Here is a 10,177-nt window from a genome sequence, read left to right as displayed (position 1 = left end):
GGACCGGGCCGTGCTGGTGAGAGAGGGGAGAACCGGGAACGGGGCGGGACCGGGCCGTGCTGGTGAGAGAGGGGAGAACCGGGAACGGGGCGGGACCGGGCCGTGCTGGTGAGACAGGGGGGAGCGGGGCGGGACCGGGCCGGGCTGGGAAGAGAGGGGAGAACCGGGAACGGGGCGGGACCGGGCCGGGCTGGGCTGGTGCTGTCCTGGTCCCCTCCCGGTCCCAGTCCCGGTCCCGTCTCCGCGGCCGTGGAGGAGGCGAGGCCGGGGCTGAGCCACCCCCGGTGCTGGTGCCGCCGGGGAGAGCCCGGGTGGGAGGGCGGCGGGGCCGGCGCTGGTTCGGGGGCTGCTGGAACCGCCAGGGCTCGAGCTGTGACCCGTGTCCGTCCCTCTGTCCGTCCCCTTGTCCGCCCCTCTCCTCTGCAGCAACTGAAGCAGCAGCGGGACAAGCTCCGGCAGTACCAGAAGAGGCTGAGCCTGGGCCTGGAGCGGGAGCGGGCGCTGGCCCGGCAGCTGCTCAAGGATGGCAAGAAAGAGTGAGGGGGGAAGGGTCACCCGGGGGGGCGAGGGCCGGGGGAGCGTCAGTGCCGAGTACGGGGTATCCCTGGGAAGGAAACCTCGCTGGAGTCAAATCATGGAATGGTTTGGGTTGGAAGGGGCCTTAAAGCTCATCCAGTCCCACCCCCTGCCATGGGCAGGGACACCTCCCACTAGCCCAGGTTGCTCCAAGCCCCGTCCAACCTGGCCTTGGACACTTCCAGGGATGGGGCAGCCACAGCTTCTCTGGGCAGCCTGTGCCAGGGCCCCACCACCCTCCCAGCCAAGAATTTCTCCCCAGCACACAGTTTGCTCATCCTTGCTCTTCACAGGAGCAGCCCAGTTACGTTGCACGTGGCTTAAGTAGCACAAAACAAACGTGGTTTTTTGTTGGGGTTCTTTTGGCCTTTATTTGGTTTCAGCTGTGCTGAGTTTTCCTCCCTCCGTGTCCCCCAGGAAAGCCATGCTGCTGCTGAAGAAGAAACGATACCAGGAGCAACTCCTGGATAAAACAGAGAACCAGATCAGCAACCTGGAGCGGATGGTGAGCGAGGGCTGGTCACTGGGGGGGGCTTGGTCTCTGCTCCTGGGTTGGCACTCCCCTGGATCCTATGGAATTGCATTTCAGCTGCCAGTCCTGGCAGGGGTTTAGCCCTCTGTCCAAGGGCAGATGTCTCCAGAACTGTACATGTGCCACGACTGTTCCTTACAGAGGCAGAGGGGGGAGTGTGTGTTTGGAATCTGTGGGGCAGGTTACGTGTTAAACACTGGTTTGTAAATTCCTAAAACGTTACTCACAGTGTGAGTGGCTGCACTGGAGACTTCCTTGGGCTTTGTCTCAGAACTGTAATTTCAGAACTGGATATGTTTGGGTTTGGGGAGGCCTCAGCTGAGACTGGCAGCTGGAAAATGAGGTGAAATCAGTTCAGGGGCTGCTGGACGTGCGGCTTGTGCCGAGCTTTTTGTGTGGATATTTCTTACTGTAAATTAATCCTCTGTCCAGTACAGGAAAGGCTCAACTGATTCCTCCTTGCAGCTCCTCTGGGGTCCCAGCAGCCTGTGTCTGGGAACCACAGAATCATGAAATTACCTTGGCTGCAAAAGCCCCCTGAGACCATCAAGCCCAACTGTTCCCCAGCACTGCCAAGGCCACCATTGTCCCCAAGTGCCACATCCACATGGCTGTTAAATTCCCCCAGGAATGGGGACTCCCCCCTGCCCTGAGCAGCCTGTGCCAGTGCCTGGCCAAAGTGTGACAGGGCCTTCCCTTTCTCCTTTCCATTCCAGGTCCAGGACATTGAATTCACCCAGATTGAAATGAAGGTCATTGAGGGCCTGAAAATAGGCAACGAGTGTCTGAACAAAATGCACCAGGTACGTGTGGCTGGGGCAGCTCAGCACCTTTGCCCAGGAGGGCCCTGGCTGGAGCTGCCTCCCTGCAGGCCTCACCCACACCTGAACTTTGGCTCTTCCCTCCAGGTGATGTCCATAGAAGAAGTAGAAAGAATAATAGGAGAGACCCAGGATGCTGTGGAGTACCAGAGGGTACGTAGGGCTGTGGGGAGCAGACTCTGCCTGCTCTGCAGAGTTCCTTGGGTGTGCACTGTGTTCCCAGCCCTATTTAAGAGCCATCAGAGTGAGAATTAACTCTCTTTCCCTCTCTCCCACAGCAAATAGACGAGCTCCTGGCTGGCAGCCTGACCGAGGAGGATGAGGATGCCATTCTAGAAGAGTTAAATACCATCACTCAGGTAGGATTGATGTTCTTGTGATTAAAATCCACACTTTCAGGAAGTTGGTTGTAATGGGAGGTAAAGTGAGATACAGGAGGTGCTGTGACCACTGCCAGATGTGTGTCACATGTTGTCTTTCCTGTCCTTGCAGGAACAGTTGGAGCTTCCAGAAGTTCCTTCGGAGCCGCTCCCAGAGAAGATCCCAGGTACGCTCTCTCTGCAGCTTTGGCTTCCACGCAGTAGCCTGGGACCCTCTCCCAGTGTAAGTGTTGTCCCAGAAAACAGGAAGGAGTCCCAGCTCCCAGGTGTGAGCCCTGTTCAGTGGGCTGTGCCAGCTGCCCCCTCGTTGTGTGGCAGATCCTCACCCGAGAGGACCCGAGGCTCTGGTCTCTGTTCCGTCAGCACCTGGTCATTCCCTCCAGGAGTTTCCTCCTTCCTCTCTACCTGCTCTGAGGCAACCACCTGCCTTGAGACACCTTGTTGCACTGGGAAGCTCCGTGAGGAATTCCTGCCCTGCTTGTCCCAGGCAAGACTCTCTCCCACAGCACTCAGACTGGAACCCTGCCCATCTCACAGCACAGGGACAGTTATTTTGTGGATATTGGATTCTCCCTGCACAACACGGGATCTCACGGAGGCTTCTGAGGGCTCACAGCTCTTCTCACCTTGTGTCACGGGGGTTGGAACCAGCTGGGTGAGGATCTCTGGTCCCTCAGCTCCAGGACTGTTGGAGCACGAGCTGCACACAACTGATGGTACAGGAGCGTCTGCTCTGAATGGTGCAAAACCTCAGTGGATGGGTTTTGTGGGAATTCAGCTGGGAAGTGGGAGAGAGCCCATGAAGGAGGTGACCAGATGGGCACTGGTGGCCCTGCCTGGCCAGGAAGGAGCTCACACAGGTGTCTGTCCATGGTGAGATGCTGAAAACTCAAACTGGTGAAGACTCTTCTCCTGGGGCAGCAGAACCCTGAACTGTCGCTCACAGAAGCTGCACCTCCCTGCTTGTGCAAACAGGAGCTGGAAGAAGCCATTTCCTCCATGTGGAATCTGCCCAGGAGCAGTCTGGGATGTGGGGAATGGGGCTGGTTTCTTTGGTGCTTGTTTACTCGTAAACAGGGCTCAGATGTCATCCCTGTGTGCTGGCAGCAGCGGGAGCCAAGCAAAACACAGCCTGGCCCTGTGGCTGCAGCTGTCTGAGCCTCGTGGGGCCAGATCTAGGGGATCAGGGGAAGAGCTGGACTTACCCCTGCGCTCCAAAAAAGGCTCCTGCCCTGGATCTGTGTCATTGGGCTGGTGGCTCACTGGCTTGGGTGTGTTCTGAAACTGTTTGAATTCTTCAGGTGCTGTGAGAAAGGGCCACACTGGGAATGTGGGGTTATTTATAACCAACTTCTCTTATTTCAGGTGCTGTGCAAGCGTTTGCTGCTCTGCAGGACGGATTCTGAGCCCTGGATCCTCCTCAGGAGATGGCTGCAGGGTATTTACATTCTCCCTTTCTGTAACAAGTTTCTTTTCCTTCCACAGAAGCGTCACCCGTCAAGAACAGGCCAAAGCCAGAGCTGGTGGCAGCATCTTAACTCCCAGAGCTGGGGATTCCCCCACGAAACTTTCAGCGAGGCCAGTTTGCCCTCCCAGGGTGTGCTGGGAAGAGGCAATGCCTTGGCAGCATCCCAGCTGTGCTGGGTGGATTGTGGAGCGGGATTCCCTGCGCAGGGCGGGGAGCCCCGGCTGATTATTGCTCTTGTATCAAGATTATTTTCTAGTGCTTTTCTTTTTTTGTAACTTAAATTCTAAACTCACTCAGCTGCGCTGTCTCGGGATTAAACAGCAACTCTAAAACCTCCAAAGCCAAATTTTTCTCTGTAGGTTTGATTTTGGTGGCCAATCTGCCTTTGCTCTGACTGAAATCCCAGGAAATCCCACCCTCGGAGCAATGCTGTTTGTGCTGGGCTTGGCTGGGCGAGCACAAGCCCTCCAGACCACACTGCTGTCTCTGTCCCTCTCTGTCCCTTCACTCTTCCTCTCCTGACTCTGTCTGTGGATGGGCTGCCGTGTCCCTTGGCCTGCTGTAGGTTGGGCTGAGCTCCTGCAGGCAGCGACACGTCGTGCTACAGGCTGGAAATGGTTCTGTCTTGTGTAAAACCAGCTTGAGGGTGTTTAATTTGGGCCAAGTTCAGCCTGTTTGCTTGGCTCTGCACTTGCTGGCAGCGGTTCTGGTCGGGGAGAGGCCTGATCTCATGTGAGGTGAAGAGCTGGCCTTGGTCACGGTTCAGGTCCTGCTCTGGGAGCCCCGCGGTGCTGAGTGAGACTGGGCTGGCAGAAATCTCTTAAAATGCCAGCAAGGAGCCTTCTGCCTGTGTTGAGAGCCAGGATTCCTCCCTCGTTGGCTCTGCTCCATCGTCGGGAGTTCACCTTTGTGACACTGGGATGGACTGGGATGGACTGGGATGGACTCTGCTCCCGCCGGCAGCTCCTGGGGGACGATTCCTCGCAGCTCGGAGACAGGAAGGTCAGGCTGGGCTGAACAGGAGGCTCGTGCTGCACCAGACACGAGGCCTGAAGCTTCACAGATCAACACAACAAAGACTCTGCTCCAGGAGCAGCTCGAGGGAGCCCCGTCCCCTGCAGCCGACCCTGCGGAGGACACTCGGAGCCCGGTTGGAGTGGGGTGACACCAGGTCACACGGATGATGAAGGGTCTGGAACACTGCCTGGCCAGGTGGTGGGCAGATTTAGCTGCTCTTGGAAGCGAGCTCACCTGCCAGCTTGCAGATGCTCTTCAGGACACTGCAGATCTTTATTTATTGCGTTCTTGAAACCACAACCCTTAATCTGCGTTTCTGTGACAGCAGAAGAAGGACCGGAGGGTCCTTGGAGACTTTTGGGGATTGTCATTGGGTTGTGGGATCTGGTGCTAGACAACAAGTGATCCCAGAGACTCTGCTGCTCCCCTGTGGTGTTGGGCCAGCAGCAGCTCTGGGCTGAGTCGTGTTCTCCGTGTCCTTTCCGTTATGTTCCAAAGACTGGCCAGCACATCCTCGACCTCCTCGTGTCCTCAAGGCAGTGAGTACCTTGGAGCCACCCTGTTTCCAATCCCACTGCTCTCTCCTGATTAATGTTCCCCAATAAACCCGGGCCCAGAGCCCTGGGCTCGTGTTTACCAACAGTGCAGTGTCTGTGGAGCTGGGGGGGTTTGGGTGACCCCAGAGCATGTGCTGTCACCCCAGCCAGTGCTGGAACAGCCAGACCCTGCTCCCAGCCCTCCCGGGGAGAGGCTGAGTCCTGCTCTGCTCCCGGTGGTTGATTTTCTCTGCTCAGTCCTGGCTGTGCTGCAACGCAGCCTGTTCCCACCAGAGAGAGCCTTGGATTCACCAGCGCGGGGCTGGCCGAGCATTTCTGGGCAGCGTTTTCCCTTCAAGGCTCCTGCAGCCCGTTGCCAGCCTGAGTTGTTTAACATGACCCTAATGAATTTGGATTCATAGGAATGAGAGCTGGGCTCTCCCAGGAAGGTCTCCAGGGGATCTGGCCTGGGAGCATGGCTCTGGCTGCCGGCGCTTTGGGAAAACCCTGTTCCGTGGGATTGGCAACGCCACAGGTGAGGGGGGAGAGGGACGAGGAGGGAGGAGGACTGCAGTGCCTCTGCTCTAGTTTGCTTTCTCATGAACGTCCTGGCAGCAGGAGAGATGTGAGCCAACCATCCCTGGGGCCAGGGCCCGGTGGCTGCTCCTGGGTGGAAGCAGGTGCAGAGAGGGAGCAGGGCTGGGGCTGAAGGGGTTAATGCAGCTCCTTCCATTCCTTAATACAGTGAAGAGGCCATTTACTGATCTAACAGGAAAGTTTGGAGCAGATTGGCTGCAGCTTCCTCAGCTAATCCCTGCCCCAAACAGCTTGTGCTGGGTCTCCTTGGGAGGAGGAGCCGGGAGTGGGCTGTGACCTCTGTGCTGTGCTCTGACAATAAACTGGTTCTAATGGTTTCACCAACTCCTGTTCCAGCCTCGTGTTTTCACTGTGAATGTTTTGGATGAGCAGGAGTTGCTTTCCTCCACCCTCACCTCTTCACTCCCTGCTCCTGGGAGAGATGTGGGCAGGAATTTCAGAGCAGGCTCCGTGTGTAACAGAAACAATCCTGTTTGCCTGGATGGCCCAGGGAGGCTCGGGTGGCACTGGCAGCACTGGGACAGTCCTGGCACAGCCCCGAGCCAGGTACAGGTGAGCTGGAGGGATTTTTGAGAGCCTCTGCCTTATCTAGGTGTGATTCTGGGGTTGTCCTGTGCAGAGCCAGGAGTCACACTTAATGATCCTTGTGGGCCCCTTCCAGTTGCGAATATTCCATGATTCTGTTGTTGCTGCAAAGGCAGAGCAGCCCCTGCCCCTGTCCCAGCCCTGTGCCTGCCTGTCCCTCAGCACCTGTGGGTGGGCAGATCCCCTCGGGGATCTCTGGAGAAACAGCTTCAGGGCTCTGCTGGGAGGCAGGAGCGAGGGGCTGGATCCTGTGCTGGGGAGGGGGTTTGGAAGGGCTGCCCTCCCACCTTGGCTTTGTGGTGAAACCAAGCTGGGGTTTTTTGCAAGAATTACTCTGGAGCTGGTGACAAACTGAGCCATGACCAGCCCCTGCCCTGGGCCTCCAGGGATGTGTGGCTCCATCCTGATGGACGGCACTGCCCTGCCCTGGGCTGGGCTCCCCTCCTTCCACTGCTTCCAGGCCCCCACAGCCAGCACCAGACCCCTGTGCTTGTCCCTGTTCAGAGCAGGGACTGGGGACACCGTTGGCAGGGCAGGGCCACAGGACAGCACAGCTCAGCCCTGGGGGTGCAGGATGAGACCCCCCCAGGCTGTGCCTGAGCTGCCGGCGGGTGCTTGGACACCAGCTGGTCCCTCCTTGCTCTGGATTTGCTGATGGAATCCCCAGGATGCCTCAGGCCCCCCCCCTGCCCTCACCAGCCAGACCCTCAGCCCCCGGCCTGCCCTGCTGGGGGAGGTGCTGGGGGTTCCAGTCCCTGGGAAAGCAGCTGTGCCGTGTTTGGTGTTTAATCAGCACTGCCTGGACCCGCTCGGCTGTGGCAGGGGGTGGGAGCACAGAGCTCGTCCAGCTGTGTTTGAGTTGGCCAGATGTTGAGTTAGAGGAGTGTGGAGGCAGCACTGCTGGTTGTTAATTAAACCCTGGAGAATATGAACAAACCTCACGCTGCTTCCTCAGCCATCCCCCGCAGTGCCTGGAGCCCTCCCCGGAGCCCCCAGCCCTGGCACGGCCCTGCTCCTTCTCCAGAGGCACAAACCCCCCATCCCACCTGCCCATACAGGCACAGCCCCTGTGGCAGTGACAGGGAATTTCGGTCCCGTGGCATTCCCAGGAGTGGGTGTTTGTCACTCCTGAGCAGGTGCAGGGTCTCTGTGGTGTTCCCAACGCGCCGCTCGGAGCCGGATCCAGCTCCGTGGCCTTTAACGTGACTTGTGTGGCAATGTGGGATCACGGCCCCGTGCAGGAGCTGGGGGAAGGGGGATGCTGTGCTGGGATTGTTGTGCTGGGATTGTCACTGCTCCCCTCCACAGGGACAGGCCCTGTCCTAGGGGGACGTTTCCCCATCCCACGGGATCTGCCTGGCCAGGCCCGCTGCCCACGCAGCCCCTTTGTCCAGTGTCCAGTGCCCCTGGAGCGGGGAGGGGAGAGGCTGAAGGAATTACAGCCAGCGTTATGCAAGCGGCAGCACCTTTAAATAGACTCTGATTCCCTGTTGTCCAGGAGGCAGCAGAGCCACTGGGCACCAGCACCGCTCCTGGGGCTCTGCTGGCCCCTTCCCAGCCCCCCACCCCTCCCTGTGCCGGGAGCTGGCAGGAAGTTGGTTTGGGGCAAAGGCCATCCTGGGAGCTGCCCCCCCTCCTCAGCAGCCCCTTCCCTGGGGTTTCAGGGAATTGTGTAACGGGAGGCAGTGGCAGAGCCCTGGCAGTTTCTATGCCAACACAGCTGGATGGCAGCGCTGCCCGGGGAGGGGGAGCTGCCAGCACACCCCCAAAACGGCTGAACACCCACCCCCAAAACGGCTGCACAGCCCCAAAACAGCTGCACGCTCTAACACAGCTGAACACCCTGACAAGGTTGCACCCCCCTACACCGTGTCATTCCCTGCTGCCTCGGATGTTTCCTGAAACACGCCTGGAAAAACAAAGCAGTGAACTGAGAGCCCTGGAGGTGACAGATCGTGGGCCTTTCCTCTGGGTCCCGTTGCTTTCTTGGCTCAGAGCTGTGGTTGGGCACCACGTACGGGGGTCACACTCCCCCAGGGGCTGTCGGTGCCCCCTCCCAGCAACCCTCAGCTCCCACCCTGCTTGGCAATCCCTGACTCAGGACCAGGCACAGTTTAGAGAGGATCTTTCATCCTCCTCCTCTTCCTCTTCATCATCCACGCTCCGAGCTCGCCCTATTCCCTGATCCCAGGGATCAGGTTGCTGCCCACACCTGGGGGGACCACTGGGGTGCTTTGTTCTGCACCCAAACCTCACAGTGCCCATCCCCCCCGACTGCCCCACAGGGATCCGGCCTCTGGCTCCTTCCCTTTCCCCCTTCCATAGTTCCAGTGCCCTGGTGTCACGCTGAGTCACCAGCGCGGCGATGGAAGAGGCTTTGGCAGGGAACAAGCCCAAGTTTTGATAGTTCAACTGTGGGAAAGAAAAAAAATCGGCGCAATTTCCTAATTAGGGCCGCGCCGGGAACAAAGCGGGTCTGTCGGAGCGCGGCCGGGAATGTGACCTTTGCTGGCTCGCGGTGCCAGACGGGAGCTGCCGGTGCACGGCGGTGCTTGGCAGGGGCTGAAATGCCTCAGCAGTGCCTGCTCTGACGTAGGAGCCAGAATTCCACCTCCCGGGGAAAGCCGGACCCGCGGCGGACGGGTGGAAGGAGCACTGGGAGATGGCAGTTCGTCCCCGTGTCCCCCACTTTTGCTGTCCCAAGCTGCTCTGGCTGCCCTGCCCCGCGGTGGAATGTGGCTCCTCAAGTCGTGGGTGAAGCCGTGGCCAGGCTGGGTGTCCCTGAGGGCTGGCACTGCGGCGTGACGGGTGTCCCCAGCCCGTGGCTGCCACCCAGCCAGTGTGGCAGAGCGATGCCAGGCTGCTCCAGGGCTGGAAGGAGCCACAGCCCAACGCTCCATGATTAATTAGTGAGGGGAAGAAACGAGTGGAGACCAGTCCCAGGGCTGTGCCTGTGCCTCTGAATCAGGAGGAGCCACACTCCTGTGTGAGCCTGGCCCTGTGGAAAGGCTGGAGATGCCGTGCAGGGGCCTGGGGGGCCTTGGGGCTGGAAGAGGAGCGGTGAGAATTCAACATCGTGTCCTTCAGCCCCAAGACTCAGCGTTTTGCTACAGCCTGGGACCTGGGCTGGGCTGCCACAACCATCAGATATGGCCACGGGACAAGGAAACCTGTCTGGGGGGGCTCTGGGGCTGCGACCAGCCCAGTGTCAGCAGGAGGGACAGGGAGAGGTGACATGGGCAGGTGGTGGCAGCGGGACCTGATCCTGTCCCTCCTGTTGCCCCCCCTGTGAGTCCAGCTGGTCCTTCCCAGGCAGGAGCCGGGCAGGGGGATGCAGCCCCCAAAGGTGCCCCCAGCCCCTGGGCAGCACCCCGGCGGCTCTGCCCAGGACGCCTCCCCGAGCTCAGCAACATGAGGCAAAATCCCATCATGCCAATTATGCAAATCACATAAACCATTCCTGTTATTCAGAAGGATCCCCAGAGAGCTCCTCAGTGCTGTAATTCAGCGTTACTCACTCGTGAAACAGGCGCTGGGGCAGGTGAGGAGGGAGAGGGGCTCCAGGATGTGTCCCAGCCCGGGAGCGAGGGGGAACCGCCGATCCCAGCGTGTTTTGGGGCTCCCCCAGAACACACAGCCCTGCTCCCCCAGAACACACAGCCCTG

General features: G+C 59.2%; 1 protein-coding gene across 1 annotated transcript in view; it reads left to right on the top strand.

Annotated features, from left to right (window-relative positions):
• CHMP6 (charged multivesicular body protein 6) overlaps nt 1–6,251 on the top strand; it is a 6,385-nt gene extending 134 nt beyond the window's left edge. The window contains exons 2-8 of the mRNA XM_027691613.1: nt 427–536; nt 994–1,081; nt 1,825–1,911; nt 2,017–2,082; nt 2,208–2,288; nt 2,422–2,476; nt 3,795–6,251. Of these exons, the coding sequence (XP_027547414.1) occupies nt 427–536; nt 994–1,081; nt 1,825–1,911; nt 2,017–2,082; nt 2,208–2,288; nt 2,422–2,476; nt 3,795–3,847 (540 nt within the window). The 3' untranslated portion in view covers nt 3,848–6,251. The remainder of the gene's footprint in view (nt 1–426; nt 537–993; nt 1,082–1,824; nt 1,912–2,016; nt 2,083–2,207; nt 2,289–2,421; nt 2,477–3,794) is intronic.
• Nucleotides 6,252–10,177: the final 3,926 nt, after the last annotated feature.

This window comes from Neopelma chrysocephalum, unplaced genomic scaffold (assembly GCF_003984885.1).
Source record: "Neopelma chrysocephalum unplaced genomic scaffold, ASM398488v2 Primary Assembly neopelma1_84, whole genome shotgun sequence".
Lineage (NCBI taxonomy): Eukaryota > Metazoa > Chordata > Aves > Passeriformes > Pipridae > Neopelma > Neopelma chrysocephalum.
This window is presented reverse-complemented; position numbering and strand designations above follow the sequence as displayed.